The following is a 16746-nucleotide window of genomic DNA, read 5'->3' on the forward strand; positions in this document are numbered from 1 at the left end:
ATGGGGAAGATGATCGAGTCAGAGTCTGACTTAGATGACTCGTCTGACTCGGAGTGAATCAAACCAATGCGGATTGTAGACCGGGTAACAGGTCGGGTCTGGGTTGACCCGATGGATCAGGAAAATGAGTAGCGTGCCGGTTCAGTGGGCCATGCCGGGTTAGGCAATGGGCTTGGGCTTAGGGACAAATATCTTATTTTGTGTTTTTGGACCTCTTATGGTCCGAATTAGCTTTTGGTTCCTTCTGCAAAGTTGGAGGGTTTTTCGAGGGCTTTCGAATGACACCTAATGTGACCCCATTTGGATAAATAGATATTAATTTATGCATAGAACTTTATATACCAGGTTATAGAATCATTAATTAAATTAGAACCGTTCGTTATTTGATTTAGCCTATAACTAGAGACTTGTATGGTATTGTTATGAATCTTGTGTGATCCTGCTGGATAAATTCTTAGAGTGCTTATATGATTAACAGTTAACCTTTATTAATAACGATCGATTCAAAGGATGAACCGGTGGATCGTGGATCTCGAGGTAGGCGTACCTTGTCATCAAAAGAGGTGGGAATACTTTTAACTCTTTTGTGACCATTGTTGTTTTCTTTCACAAAAGTTTATTTTTAACGAATTCACGCATTGCCTAATTGTGTATTCCATGCATATTTTTATTTTAAATTTCGAAAGTACTGTTGATTCTTTTAATCTTTCTATCGCTTGGAAAGGAATTGTAATGCTTTGTTTGTCTTTATGAATTGGTTGGGAAATGAACGTTTCCATCTGAGGTTTATATGATACGCTCCTTTATTTGGTGTATAAGGAATTGGTCGACACCAAATATATGTTTTAGGTGTGGAAGGAATTGGTCGACACCAACATTGGTGTGGAAGGAATTGGTCAACACCAATGTATTTTATTGGATGTGTAAGGAATTGGTCGACATCCAATACAGTTTATTATTTTTAAGAAGGAGTTAGTTCCATATATCATGTTCTGTTTATTTCTGTGAATTGTATTGTCTTTTAGTGTTTTGGAAAAACATGAATTGTCTTTCAAATCATTTCAATGATTACTTGAAAGTTAAATGTTATTCCTGCGGGGCACCCCTTTTAGAGATGATGTGCTCACCCATTCCCACTTTCAGTTTCAGAGACAGATCAGAGTTGCGCAGCGAAAGCTTCAAGGGTTGTTTTCGTTAGTTAGTTAACTTCTATTATATTTGTTATATTACATATTGTATCTGTAAACCAAATGACTATTGTATATGTATTATTTGAGAGGACTTCTTGTATATATATGTTTCAAAGAGGGTTAGTTTTGGGTTAAGTTTTGTATCACATTTCTTAATTGAATGCTTAAGTACATGTTTTAGATTCTTAGTGCCTCTTTATTTAGTTAATCTCTTGGATTAGTCAGCTGCTAGCTTAGAGGGCGCTACATACATAATCAAGAGACTCTTAACATGAGTTTTGATTCACTAAAACATGATAACCAAACTCGACATACCAACGCTTGGTGGGTTCAACCGAGCAACTCTCTAACATTAGGGTTAAACAAGTGTTGGCAGGATTAGGAAGGAGCGCATAGATGGAAACTACATCTTTCACTGGTGTGGTCAATACATGTTCAGTGGATGTAGTTCATTCATGTAGTGTGGTATTATGTGACCATTTATTTTGCTCTATGTCAATTTCCATCATGCGTAGTATATTATGTGCGTTCTATGTGCTGACATGATAGCTTGTTACTGACCAATCTCACTTTTTTTTTTGTAAAGATCCAAGAATGTGACCTGGTGCTGAGGATTGAATCCTTCTTGCCGATGCTCGTATTTGTGCCATCTATTTTGGAATTCTGTCCTTGTATTGTCTTGTATATGTAGTCACTGCATTAACTAATGATTGTTGGACCTGGTGGTCTGATTGTTGCTGATTCATACCCTCTCTTAAATGTTGTACACATCATAATTCTCAATATGTACATAATTGTATACATGTTAATTTCTAATGTATATATATATATATATATATATATATATTTGTACACATGCCGATATATAATGTGCACTTAGTTGTACACATGTTGACCCTAATGCAGTAGCAGCAGTAAGCAGGGTATGAAATACGGCCAATTAAGGGCAGCTAAGCAAGCCTCTTGGCCTACAATCTTGGTGCAGCCAAGGTACAAATGGTGCTTGTTCAGGTTAGTTAGTTATACTATTAGAATCCCCGAGCAATAATATTTTGTTACCGTATTATTTAATTGAATTTTTGCAATGATTTTGCAAGGTTTAGATGAGGTGCAGTCATACATTATTGTTGAAAGGACTGTAAAGTGAGAGAATGTATCAGTTGATTTTAAAGCACAAGAACTTATTCATTTGGTTAGTAACTCTGTCCCGAACTTCGAGGTCCTTATATAAATTTTATAATTCAACTTCAACAAGATGTGTTTGGCTCACATCTTTGTGTTGTTCTCTAATTGTTAAACTAACTGATTTTTTTTTTACATGCTGGGTTGTTTGCTGGGGACTCCAGATGAATATCTGTTACCATGGGTAAGCAAGCTAATGAATTGAGATGAATATCCACAATGGTCTCCCCATAAGCTGTCATCTGATCCTAACCTTGATGAAGCTGCTCAAGGTCTACTTTCGTTGAGTTGAACTCAAATTGTGATTGCCATTCTAATCATGTACCTAAGCTTTGTATTTCTTAGAAAAATAAAGGGCCACTTGAATTGGTTTAGCAAATCATGTAAACCTGGATTAGTTCTCAACTGCTACTGAAGAGTCACTGACTATTTGTTTTCACAAAAATTACATGTGTACATATTAGTACATCTGTAATATAAGTGTACATTGTTGTACACATGTGACAGAAATTACATGTGTACATAGTATCCCACTTTAGGACTTTTAATTAAATTTTAGTTAACAATCTTTTTTCATTTCTTGGATGTCGAATCAATGATGCTATGAGTCACTCACTGTTTACACAAATTACATGTGTACATATTAGTACACCTATAATATAAGTGTACATTGTTGTATACAATATGATGCACATGATTTTTAATGATTTTCTAAACAATCACAAAGTAATTGCATAGACTATAACTAGGGTGTGCAATTTGGTGCACATATGCACATATGAAAAAAATGACTTCATAAACTTATTCTTGCGTAAGTAACTAGGGTGTACAAATTGCTGCACATTGCAAACATATTGATTTGATAAGCATATGCTTTTATTTCCAGTTTGTACACATTTGTTTTTGAATTGTTATTGTGCACATAATTGACATCGTACACGGATATTGGCATTATAGATGTGTACATGGCGGTACACCACCATGTATACATATTTGTACACCTATAATATAAGTGTACATTGTCGTACACATGTGACATAAATTACATGTATACATAGTATTCTATTTTAGGACTCTTAATCAAGTTTTACTGAACAATCTTTTTTAGTTTTATGAATGTCGAATCATTGATGCTATGATTCACTGGATGTTGGTTACGACATAAATGTTAGGGTTGTCTGATTGCTCCAGTACTGTCAATTGTATCAATACTTCTCCAGCAAGCAGCAATTCAAGCATCTTTCCACTATAACAACGTAAAGATTGTAGAATCAAGGCCAAGTGCAGCAGTAAGTTAAACTAAAATCCAAAGTCGTTGAGGAACTAGATCTGATTAACACAATATAAACACAGGCTTGCTAATATATGAATCCAGCCAAATAATCATATTTATTGTAGCTTTATGTTGCTTCTATTTGACCATAGGAACTTCCATCAGCGGATGCAACCCAAATTTGCAACAACCTCTCGAATCTCGGTTAGATATACAACAGAAAAGATCATTCTATATAAGCATTGGTAAGCATATATTCTTAAAAGTACGTCTGTATTAACTGGAGTATTTTTTTGTACACCACTTAAATGGGTGCATACAAAAGTGTACCCTTTTTTTGTGTGCTTGTTATACTAGGTGTATATGCTTGTACACCTTGCTCTTGCTCTTGCTCTTAGAGCTTCAATGGAGGAAGAGAGGGCAATAAAGGACGCTGCTGCAAGGGCTGCAGAAGAAAAAGGAGGTGGACAAGCTTCAAGTTCACATGATACAACTATGACTGAAAACGCTGGCATTATGTCTGGTGGAGCTAATACAGGCGATTTGATGGCAGGTCTCATGCTTGTTACTGGTTGTTCTGGGGTTGAATCTTTGGTTAGAAACAGGATGCGGTTTATGATTGTACATGAATTAGAAGATGTGGTTTTCTGCAGTGAAGGAAATATGTGTTTGGTTTGATTAGAGTTTATGCCTGCTCGAGTCTGAAAGAAAATGGTGTTACTGAGATTTCAAGGGTGTTAGAACTGTTGGTTTGATGAATATGAGATGGAGACAGTGCTGTTACTTCGTGTGATTTAGAGTCTACAGTGAGTAAGTTGATAACAAAATGAAGAAGCGTTGTGTATTGTTGCTGGCTGAGCAATTACAGGGTATGGATGAGATGCAGCTGGCTATGAAGCAATTACAGGTGATGCTATGGGAAATTTGGAAGAATGGGTTTGCTTCTATGTTGCAGTACAAGGAACGTGCAGCTGACTAACTAGTGCTATTAAGATGGTAGAACTCTGAAGTGGTGATCTGGTGAATAAATATGAAATGCCAATGGAATTGCAAAGATGAAATCTGAAATGTGTGATGTTGGTGGTACTGAGGAGCAGGAATTTATGTTGTTGTTGGATGGATAGTATTGCTGCAGAGAAGTGCAACTAAGATTGAAAAGCTACAAAAACGGATAAAAAAATTGAGTTGAATGGTTGAGGTGCTGTAGTAGTTTGCAGCAGCAGGGTTAAGAGTGGTCGAGCGTTGAAGCTGGTGTTGGTAATGGAGTTTGGTTGTAGACAGGTTGTATTTTTTATAGATGTGTACATGTTTGTACACCAATGCAAACTAAATTTTTTTAAAAATGAAAATTATATAGTCATATGGGTACTCTTTTTGTAGCTCTCGGAAAGAGTTTTCCGAATATATATTCGAAAGATAAATTGTTTTTAATTATTTTTTATATTATTTAAAACTGCTGACATCATCATGAGTCACTTTGGACTAAACTCCAAATATTTGGACTAAGTTGTAAGCAGAAAGGTTATTTTTGTACTTTCCATAAAAAAGACTAATTTGTATATAGTTGAATGGATCAGGACTAAATAGTATATTTGGATGGGATTTTGGACTAAACCATATTTTTCCCGATATGAAACTGGGTCTAGGTTTATTTACTAACCCCTTCAATCAGGATGCTCTTACCCCCACCTAATTCCTAAATTACCCTCACACTTTTGTGATCTTATTTAGGTTTTTGTTTCTCTATTTTTTCTCTTTTGAAAATTTCTTAATTATAATTTCCGCGGGAGTCTTTCCCATCTTAACAAGATTTTCAACTTCGTAGTAGTCATGAATTCGTCAGTTAGAGAATTCATAAAGAAGGAAGTACCTGATTGGGACGATGAAGTAGTTGCAACCGCTCGATTTAAAGCTTTGAGTGGACAAAGATCAGATTGGGAATCCAAACTCCTGTTCTGGAAAAACTTGATTTTAAAAGTTGCCCGACATCTGAATGTCTTCGTCATTCGCTCATCAGAGGTTTCATTTTCTTTCTTTTTGGTTTAAATTCTTGCTTTTCATTAGTAAGTTTTACATTTAGGGCAGAATGTTCACTAAAACTTCTACCATTATGTCTTAGTTAGGCATTTAGTCAAACAACTTGGTTGCCTTCTTTTATTACTTCAATTCCGCTGCATGGGAACCCTATTCCCTGCCCTGCCCTGCCCCGCCCCATGCCCGTCTTTAGGATCGTATCTCTACTCGAGCTCATTTTCTAGGTCCAATTAATAGTGTTGAATAATACTTATCTAGTACATGACTAAGTGACAGTCTTACTTTTGTAGGTGAGGAATATTTGGTTTAACCGAAAAGGGTTAATGCCTCTGTGCATTGATCAAGTGCTGGTAAGCTTATATTGTTGTTTACAGTTGAGAACTTAGTTTGTAACTGCCAATTTGCTATAATATAATTACATAGCAAGCCTTAATAATGCCGTTAGTGGCTATTAAACTGGGTATTTAGCTTAACAATTTGCAATGCTACGTTATACTGTCAACTTTGTCAATTTGAACTTTGCATTGTACTTTTTCAGCTTGAAATGTATAGTTCGGGTGATATTTTGCTGAAGAGCGATCTTATGGATCCAACTGCCGGGCGTTTATCCCAAATGTGTAAACGGATGGTTAATTTGATAGGTATTTCGGGACCATCCTCTTCCGAAGAACTAATTGAAGAGTTTCTTATTCTAAGTATACCACTTCAGGTATGTCTCATGCCACGAGTCTTCTTCTGCATGTCAGAGTGTATCGAATATCTTCCAATTTGTTGTTCTTTTTGGGGTTTTGTTCCACAAAAAGGCCTTGAGTGCAGATTCATCACTCGTTGTGTCTGAGCAAGGAGAGATCTAAAATTTAGTAAAGTTTTTTTGATTTGTAGGAAAAGGCTGCTGAAGTAGTCAAACTTTTATCTGAAAGCCACTGGACATATTTTTGCACGGTTACTATGAGCGAGCTCCAGAGTATCTGTTATGGATCCACTGAAGCCTCTACGGTTTTGAGTTACTTATCAAGTACAGGAAAAGCAAGATACCTTTCGATCTGTAAAGCGGACTTTATTGAGGTACTGCATATTCTTATTTAATCTCTAAAACTGTAATCATATTGAAAACTATTGTTCTCTGATATACAATTTTAAAACTTGCCTACTTTGCTCAATTAGTTTATCTGGTCAACCATTAACGTAATCAAGTTTGTCACTGGCTCAGTGAGTTGATGAAATACGTTGGAAGCTGCTAATTTTATACCTTGAAAGAGCCTGCTTAAAATTGGTGTCTGTGTTTATCACCGTTTGTTATTAAAATTTGTACTTAAACTAGTTGTTTATAGGGTGTCAAGGTTTCTCTTGTGAAAGAAGCTGTCCCTACTATCTCAAGTCTTGACTATGATGTTCTGCAATTGATCTGGACGAAGGAGAAGCTTCAGCAGCAACTTGATGTGATCGATCAACGTTATGAGATGTAAGTTTTTCACCATTGATTTCATATTTCCTAGCTTATTTTGGCCTTTTTGGTGCTGGACTTGTGTTGCTCGTGGAAATCTTACTTCACTCTGCATGTTATGATGAGTTGGTTGGTTAGCTGCTATGAAGTGGTAAACATGTCTGCTTATAATTGGTTGTTCTTTTTGCAGGTCAAGGAAATCCGCATTGAACTTCATGAAGGCTGGCAACAAGCAAGTCGCGCTCAGACATGCAAGGCAATTAAAATTGAACTCTGAAAGCAGAGAAAAGTGCACGTCCATGTTGAACAGGGTTGAGGAAGTTCTCACAATCATTACAAATGCTGAATCCACAAAGAAGGTTAGTTAATTAGAAACTTTTAGAATATCTTGAGCTACACTTGTAGTCCATCGTGATTCGTCAAATGTCTCAAACTTAAAATTTCTCCCGACCGCTGATTTTTTTTTGTGAGAACAATTTGCTTTACTTATTTGGCTGAGCTTGGCTGTTTTGCCTTTTGCTTTACCAAGTTTCTCGTCTTTATCCTAGTTTTATGGTTTGCTTACCCAGTTATTTTGGCTGATACCAGGTCGTCGAGGCAATACAAATTGGTTCTCGAGCAATGAAGGAAAGTGGGATTAGTGCTGAAGAAGTCCACGTTTGTCTACAAGAGCTTGATGATACCGTTGCTTCACAAAAGGAAGTTGAAGAAGCTTTAGGTGATTCTGTTACTCTGTAGCTATCCCATTTTATTCTTTACATCATAAATTCTCCAAAAATTGTTAATTTTTTTATTTTATTTTGAGAAACAATGGTTAGACTATCATGTTAGAAAGAAAATTCTCCACATTAATTAAGCCACCTAAATAACTTCCCTCGTCGAGGTGTTTCGTAAGTTATGCTACTGACCTTGGATTTCTGGATTTTGGCAGCATCAGCTCCGATTCAATGCACAGATATTGACGACGAAGATTTGGAAAAGGAATTCAGGATGCTGGAGATGGAACTAGAAGATTTGACCCCACAGAAAGATACTGCTGCACCTACTCAGAATGATTTACTAAAGAAAGAAGAAAGTAAAATATCAGAAACTAAGATAGCAGATAGTGGGAGGACAGGAGATGCAGTTCCGCGAGAATCTGCTGAATCATTGGTCAGTAAGTTATCAAATCTCCAGCTCGAGGCAGCTTAGTTGTAAACTTCAAACTATTGTGAGTTCTGTAATTGTTTCATCATTTGTAAAGTGTTAAGAGCTTTGCTTCTGTTTGTAACCATCTCAAATGCTTGTATTTCGAAAACCATTAATGAATAAATCTTTTCTTCTGTCACACACTATCTCTTTCCAGTTTTTACTTGTTCAACTCTAGTTCTACTTGGTGTATACTGTAAAATTTTCCAGTCAAATTCTGGAAAATTTTGTTGCAGTTTTATCAGTATAAAACAAAGGAGAACTGAATATATTTTGTAATTTACAATATGTCGCCTCAGGTATGATAAACCCGATGAGCTACAGGCAGCATGAGTAGTGAACCCTACCCTTGGAATACAATGAACAAGGATATATTTCTTGGAGCGATTCTGATGGTACTGCTTAACATTGTGAACAGAATGTGTTCACAGACTCGATCAGGCAATGAACCCTACCCTTGCATGCAATCTTAACATGCTTAATACCCTGTTCCTCCCAATCTGAAGGTTGATAATAACGCCTAATATTGGTAAGATCAATGACTTATCCAACTTCTTCTTCCTAAAACTCTTTGTTGGCGAATTGTGGTGTACTCACTTTTGCGAGCCGAAACAATCTAGAAAAAAATTGCTATCAGGTCTGGATTGTGGTGTACTGATGCGAACCGAGCTATATCCTGCTTATCTGAAATCCTAAAATGCAATTGCCAAAGTCAATTATTTGCTAGAATCCAAACCAAATTTGGCATTTCCATTTGATGCTATTTAGTGCGCCTTTAGTGATATTGTTTTTTCCAACTCATAACCACTTATTTTGTTGTCATACTCTCTCAGTTAATATGTCATGCTAAAGTTGGTTCGAAAGGCACAGACAATTACAAACTTGGAAATCTTGCAAGGATAAACATACTGAAATTAGTTCTGTTAGATAAACTGTCAACTTTAGTTAGACATTTGGAGTTAGAATTCAATTACAGGCAGAGAGAGAAAAGGGTGCTCAGCTCACAGAGTGGGGGCATATAACTTCTTCTAGAAAAAAGTAGAGCTGGAAGATAGAGATATGCCAGATAATTTGGTTACCTATGTTTCCAAAATTAGTGCAAAAGATACAAAGTTTCAAATTAAAGGTAACTGGTTGTGGTGTAAAAGCAGAGATTTTGAGAGTGACACTGACATAGAGTAGTAGTGCCTAAGGCTCTGGTAACTGCATGGCAGCCACGAAAAACTGATTTATCCTAGTTATGGCACCACATCTACCATGCTTACATCACCCATGACTTCATATAACATCATATAATTCTATTTCTTGATAAATCTCCGTCTCTCACACAGTACATATAACTCTCTCATCATCATCATCATCAATAGTGAGAATTGAAGGACATGGAGAAAATGGGTTATCTTAGGCTTGTTTCGCTGGTGCTAACACTTGTTCTAGTTTCTACACTTTGGAAACTCTTTAAGCTTCTTATATGGAGGCCTTATGTTGTTATAAGATTTTTTGAAAAACAAGGAATCAGAGGACCTCCATATTCGGTGCTGTCAGGTTCACTACCTGAAATCAAGAAGCTGAAGAAAGAAGCAAGAAATATGGTCTTGGATTTGAATTCTCATGACATCATTCCTAAAGTTTTGCCTTATTACCTCAAGTGGACCTCAGAATATGGTCTCTATCTCTCATTTAAATTCATATTTATTGATTTGGTGTGGGTTTTTGTGGGGTTTTTCATATTTTTAAATTGTTATTCTTGTGGTAAAACCATTGGCTGTTTTCTCTTCTTCTAATGGTCTTCTTCTCTAGTTTGGTCTGTCAAAAATGAATTCTGTCAGGTCTTATAGTTCAGCCTTGAATTGTGTTGCTTACAAGAACAAAGGGAAGATAACATGATTACTCAGTAGTTCATTCACTAGCCTTTTGCATGTTAGCAGCTTGGACTTGTGTAAATGAATCCATTGGTAACCCTTTGAAAGATCTGGGCATGAGTTTTAACATTGTAGTCACCACTAGGATATTAATGTGTGTTTGTATTCTTCTTTTAAATGTCTGACTTCTGTTTTCTTTTTCTTCTTCTTGGGCTCAAACAGGAAAACCATTCCTCTATTGGTATGGAACAGACCCCAGAATTTGCATTACTGACCCTGAGCTGGCGAAACAAGTCTTATCAAACAAATTCGGTTTTTACACGAAACCGAGGATAAACCCAACGGCAGTTGCAATGATAGGGAAGGGATTGGCTCTAGTAACTGGAATGGATTGGGTGAAGCATAGAAGAGTTGTCAATCCTGCATTCAACACAGACAAACTCAAGGCAATGACTAGAAGAATGGCAGCGTGCACGCTATCTACACTCGAAGGCTGGGAACATCTTTGCTCTAAGGATCATTTTAAAGAGATTGATATTAGAAGAGAATTTCAAATTTTAACTGGAGATATAATTGCGCATACTGCCTTTGGTAGTAGCTATCTCGAAGGGAAAGCAGTATTCGAGACTCAACGAGAGCTTCAACCATATGTACTTGCATCTGCTACTGATGTATACATCCCCGGAAGACAGTAAGTGATTTGCTCACCCACCTCCATTCTTTTTCAATACAGTCTACGAGATAGGCCCTTTGGTTACTTCCTGCTCTCATTTTCTGCAGATATATTCCTACTTGGTCAAATCGTCAGACGTGGAAGCTTGATTCAAAAATAAGGACTACTGTAAGAAGTATCGTGGAGAGTAGACTAAGAAAAGGTGAAGAATCTGGCTATGGAGACGATTTACTCGGGTTATTGATGGGCGTGTCTGAAACTGCTAGCCATAAGCAAGCAGATCTAAAACTGAACATGCATGAGATCGTAGAGGAGTGCAAAACATTCTACTTTGCAGGGCATGAAACCACTTCCAATTTGCTTACATGGACAGTGTACCTGCTGAGTTTACACCCGGAATGGCAGAAGAGACTCAGAGAAGAAGTCCTGAAAGAATGTGGAAGTGAGGTTCCTGATGCAGAAAAACTGAACAGATTGAAACTGGTAATAAATGATTTTTTTTTCTTCTTCTTCGGTATCTTATGCTAGAATCAGAGAAACTGATTCATGATGATTACTACATTGACAACATATTCAATGAGTTTATGTTCGTTGCACCGACTAAATATGAATGTCAACTTTGCAGGTGAACATGGTTATTCTTGAAGTTTTGAGGCTGTACTGCCCAGTGATTTCATTGGTCAGGGTAGCTTCCGAAGACATGAAACTGGGAAAACTGATGATTCCGAAAGATACTATGGTGACAATTCCTCTTGCAATGATTCACAGGAGCAAAATGCAATGGGGGGAAGATGCTAATGAGTTTAATCCCTGGAGATTTTCCCAGGGGGTGTCAAAAGCTGCAAAACATCCAAACGCGCTACTTGCATTTTCTGTAGAGGTCCTAGAGCCTGCATTGGGCAAAATTTTGCAATGATGGAAGCGAAGCTGGTGATTGCACTGATTCTTCAGAGATTCTCATTCTCTCTCTCCTCCTCGTACATCCACGCACCAGTCGACAACCTTACGCTGCAACCACAGTTTGGTCTACCTGTGGTCCTAAAGTCTTTAGGTGTCTAAGACAGAATGCTCTGTCATTATCCTTACCACTCTATATCTCCGTGTCCAGAATTTCAGCTTCATATATTTTGTTTGGTTATGAGAAGTCTAATAGCTGGATACATAGATGAAAGTGTCTAATGAAAAAAGAATACTCGAGACTCAGGTTGGTACTTGAATGATCATGTTCATAGGGGTGAACCTAATAAACTTGGCGCAGTTGTTTTATCTATGTATATAAGTGAAATAAAATGAGCTAATAGAAAGTTTACTGTTCTTTGCGTTTCGGATCTCCCCAACATTTACAAACTTTTCCGGTGAAAAGCACTCGAAGTGCCGTCGTAATAGAAAGAAGAGGAAGAATGTGGGATGTCTATTTCCGGAGCCAATGTGTGATTGAAAGAGAGTGGTAGGTAGCCAGTTAACTTCAAAGATATGACCCAAATTCAATGAGAATACATACGATAGAATTTTTTGAGGCCAACAAGAAATGCAGTTCTTATCAAGCTTTTACATCGACAGCATATAAAACGAAATGCCTTATTTGATAAATATATAAATTTCACCATCAGATATAAGCGACCTGACCTGACCTGACATTATAACGAGGAAAGAGTTTTACACTGAAGATTATCAGGTGGTTCCAATACGAGAAGCTACATTATACATTCTTGTTTTCAGTTTTGACCAAACAGATATGAACTGCACGAGAGACAATGTGTAGGAAAGATGGCATAAAAAAGTTCACATTACTGTGACAAGAGAAAATTATCAACACCAAGCGAATTACATTTATCAAATCGTAAGTTTATAACTGTAACACAAACATTACATGATCCTATCAACTGAAAACCGCCACACAAATTGATAAGCATTAAACATATTATACCTGAACAAAGCACTAACAAACCCAAACAATACTTACAACTAAAATGAATAAAATTTGAAAAAGTAACAAAAAAAAAAAATGCAACTAGTCACGGATGTAGAGCAAGTGCATCAATCTTACCTCCTATATACACCCATTTGATGTTACTGAAGCATCCGTAGCAGAGACAGCACACAGCAAGACCCGACATTCAATAGGACCCCATATTACAATACCAAGCAGGAAAATGCAACCTGATAAAACGATTTTGAAGTATCTTCATCCTACTTTGCTTTCAAATCTTCCTTGGTATCGACTGAGATAGTTTTTGAGCTAGGAGATTTCCCAATGATTGCTTTCTTCACTTTCACGATCGACTGTTTCACCTTTGACATGATGTTGTTTGAATGCTTTGCTTTAGGTGGAGTATCTTGTTTAGGAAGGTCATCTTCTGCTTTTGGGACTGTAACATCTTTGCTGGACTCCAGAATTGGGGCATCAGATTTTGCATTTTCCTCAACCGTATCTGCTGCTTTATCCAACTTATCTGCACCAGTTTCTACGCAGTCAGCTGCTTTCTCCTCTGATACTAATTCCTTGGTTTCTTCCACTGGTGCATCGACAGTAGTAGTAGCGGTAGTAGTAGTATCAACAACATCAGATTTTTCATCTACATTTTTATCCTTGCTAGGTTCAACTGCAGCGACTTTATCATCTTTAACACATTCCTCTCTTTTCTCTTCAGGGACCACTTCGACATCCCTAGATGTGGTCTCTACTTCAGAAGGCTTTTCAGTAACCTCAGTAGCCGAATTGGAATGGTTCACTTCCTCGTTTTTGGCATTCTCAAGTTGTTTTTCTTCAACTTTCACATTCTTCTCATCAACAGCTTCTTCACATTTAACGTTTTCTACTTCTTTCTGTTCTTCAACCTTTCCAGCATCAAGTGCAGTTTCTGTTGCCAGTTCCTCAACCACGTTACCGTTAGCTACATCCTCGGTCTTGGTAATCTCAGGTTCGTTGACCTCCTCAACTTTTCCCACCTCAATATCGGCTGTATTTACAACATCAGGAACAGCAGATACTTCCTCTACCTTAGCCACATTAATTTCTATTGGTTCAGCAGGAGTTTCCTGACTGGTAGGAGTTACTGTATCAAGAACTGCAGGTACAACAGGCTCCTGATCTTTAGACATCAGTTCCTCGAGGGTTTTACCTTTTGGAATTTTACTCTCTGCACTTTCTTTAGGCTCAATAACCTCAGTTTTTTCTTCCACTACTTTAACAACTTCAGGTGATTTTTCCTCCACTACCACAACCGGTTCTGGCACTTCGACTACTTTAGAGTCTGGTTCTGGAACTTTTACTTCTGAAGTAGGAGTTACTTCCTCCAGTATATCTACCGCCTCAAGTGACTTTTCAGTAACTGCGACAGCGGAAATGGAATCACTCACGACCTCAGTAGGGGTGGTTTCAGGTTGTATCACCTCCTCAACAACAGCGACATCATCTAACTTTGACACCACTTCTGGTTCCTTTTCAACAACTGCAGTTGCCGCAACGGGAACATCAGAAACATCTGGTTCTGGTTTGCATTCCTCAATAACTTTTTGGACATCTACAGCTTGAGCATCCAAAACAGGAACCTCCTCAACAACAGGGACATCATCTAACTTTGACACCACTTCTGGTTCCTTTTCAACAACTGCAATTGCCGCAACGGGAACATCAGAAACATCTGGTTCTGGTTTGCATTCCTCAATAACTTTTTGGCCATCTACAGCTTGAGCATCCAAAACAGGAACCTCATCAACCTTTTCAACGGGCACAGCAGCAGGTGCTTCAATTGGTTGGTCTTCTTTCTTTTCTTCTGATGCGACTGCGTGAGCTGGAAATGCTAATTCCTCAGTTTTGGGATTTTCTTCCACAACTTCTACTCCGTTTTCCTTGGGTGGACAAATAACTTCTTGTTCAATGGCTTTAACTTCAGATACTTGCTTCTCAACTTGCTGCAAGAATTGTGAAACAATAAGCTAAAGTGTCAGGATATAGATAGCAAAGGCTAGTGCAAGGGCAAAAATGAATCTTACAGTTCTAGTAACAGTACCCCTGTTTCTGGAAAAGAGATACTATCACTTTTTCAATTTGGCCAAAAAATTGGCTAAAATGAAAAAGTTATAGTATCTCTTTGCCAGAAACGGAGTTGTTAACAAGGAGTTGTTAACATAATTCAAATGGATACCAAGAAACTATGCTATAATATGAATTCTCCATTCACTCTCTCCAAGTTTGGTTCTTCAAATCACGCCAGAGAAACATAGAACTCATATATTATACGGAGTATATCAAGTTCTTAACAAGTTATCTAACCGATAAACAAAACAAACCTAAAGAAAGTGACAGAAAAATTCCTTGTGTTGGCTAAAACATAAAATCCTCGACCAATTTCTAATGATACCTTCTTGTTTAGCTCTTCAAATTCAACGGATAAAAGATCCATCTATATGCAACCAAAATATTGGTCTTTGGAAGAAAAACATCCGTGGTATGAAACGGTATCATAATTAATAAAAAAGCCAAGCAACATGTACTAATCCAACCAAACCCCCTGACAGGAATTAAATAACCAAAACCAAAGACTTAAAATTTAGCAAAGAAACTAGAAACAGATGTTCATGCTGTCACTTGGTCAATCCATGTATTACTTAAATCCCATCCCATCCCAATAAGTGATAAGAGAAAATCAAGTACTTATTTCAGCGCAAGCAAACACTGATTTATTTGTTTACAAGTCCACTGATCGGCTCTGGTAGACGAAAGTAATAAGCTCTTGAACTTGTATTGATGCATAAGCTCTTAATTTTACTAACTCTCACACAATTTCTTCCAAAACATAAAATTTTCTAAAAGTAAAAAGAACAGAAAATTAAGTTTCTAAAAAAAATAGACAGAGAAGCGAAGTAATTAAAGAGTTAAAGTTGGGTATGTAGACTCAAAAGGAATCCAAATTCTCCTACTTAAAAACCCTCAAGTAGGAACTTCTATCTAAACCAAATCCTTTTTCTTTTCTTTTGATGGAACCCCAAAGATTGTTAAGTCTATACAAAACCCAATCCTCAAAACCAATAATAGAAAAAACATAATAATAGCAGTTTTGCTCAAGAGAATTTATTTCACCTCAGTAGTAGTATGATCAGGAATAGCAACAGTCTCAGTAGCCATGATGCAAGAATAGAGTTTACTTAGTTTTGATTTGAAGAAAGAAAGAAAGAAAGAATCAAGAGAGAGCAAGGGAGAAAGAAAGAGAGAGAAGTGAGGAGAATTGAATGAAAAATGGGGAGGGAGGAGGGTTAACAAGTGGAAGCAGCAACTTAACCCCAGAGAGACAACTAAGAAAGTGAGAACACTACAGAGTGTGTTTGCTCAGCACATGAGCTGTACTAATGACACTAGAAAGCAAGAAAAAAAATCCCATTTTTATCCGAATACAACTCATTCACTATTGACTGACTACTGACCCCAAGACACCAGTCCAACTCACGAAAAGCTTTTGCAACTACTCTCTCTCTCCACCCTATGGGATTTAGGTATACAAAAACAAAGAATACTACTGGATTGATTCCACTTCCTGAAAACCAACTGCGCTTGGGCGGTGCGGTGACACGTGGAGGAATGTCAGTGGCTACAAGAATTAGGAAAGTTCAACGAGAATTTCTTGCAAGCTTTGTTTACTTGGGCGGTTGGAGGGGGAGGGTCTTCTTTTTGGGCAACTTCTATGTGACGACTCTCCAAGACGGCTCCATGTCTCCATTGCTTTCCAGCTTTCTCTCTCTTTTTTTTCTTTTCCTCATGTACTTTGCAGCTGAAATGATCGGTACAGAAACACCGCCAAAGTTTTGCGTGTCTATTTCATCATTATCTCTTGGCAAAGGATATTGCACATCAGTGACCCAGGGTCTCAAAAGCCTTGGCCCTGTTGTATATCCAAGTCTTT

General features: G+C 37.4%; 2 protein-coding genes and 1 pseudogene across 3 annotated transcripts; 2 read left to right on the forward strand and 1 right to left on the reverse strand.

The window, feature by feature from the left end:
• The first annotated feature begins 5418 nt into the window (after window positions 1-5418).
• On the forward strand, window positions 5419-8452 carry LOC113347069 (charged multivesicular body protein 7-like). The gene is made up of 8 exons (XM_026590653.1): window positions 5419-5664; window positions 5970-6029; window positions 6218-6388; window positions 6562-6744; window positions 7011-7141; window positions 7314-7482; window positions 7712-7841; window positions 8055-8452. Exons 1-8 carry the CDS (start codon window positions 5476-5478, stop codon window positions 8312-8314), a joined length of 1293 nt encoding a protein of 430 aa, XP_026446438.1. The 5' UTR covers window positions 5419-5475; the 3' UTR covers window positions 8315-8452.
• Window positions 8453-9635: 1183 nt separating this feature from the next.
• Window positions 9636-12170, forward strand: LOC113347070 (annotated as a pseudogene).
• A 444-nt stretch (window positions 12171-12614) lies between these two features.
• Window positions 12615-16337, reverse strand: LOC113347071 (cytadherence high molecular weight protein 1-like). Of its 2 annotated transcripts, XM_026590655.1 has the most exons (3): window positions 15930-16337; window positions 14399-14761; window positions 12615-14239 (listed from the first exon to the last, which is right to left on the reverse strand). In XM_026590655.1, the coding sequence occupies exons 1-3, from the start codon at window positions 15972-15974 to the stop codon at window positions 13037-13039; spliced, it is 1611 nt and encodes a 536-aa protein (XP_026446440.1). In that variant the 5' UTR covers window positions 15975-16337; the 3' UTR covers window positions 12615-13036. The 2 variants fall into 2 exon arrangements, with proteins under 2 accessions (XP_026446440.1, XP_026446439.1); XM_026590654.1 differs by having other exon boundaries at window positions 12615-14761.
• Window positions 16338-16746: the final 409 nt, after the last annotated feature.

Source organism: Papaver somniferum, chromosome 2 (assembly GCF_003573695.1).
Source record: "Papaver somniferum cultivar HN1 chromosome 2, ASM357369v1, whole genome shotgun sequence".
Classification (NCBI taxonomy): Eukaryota; Viridiplantae; Streptophyta; class Magnoliopsida; order Ranunculales; family Papaveraceae; genus Papaver; species Papaver somniferum.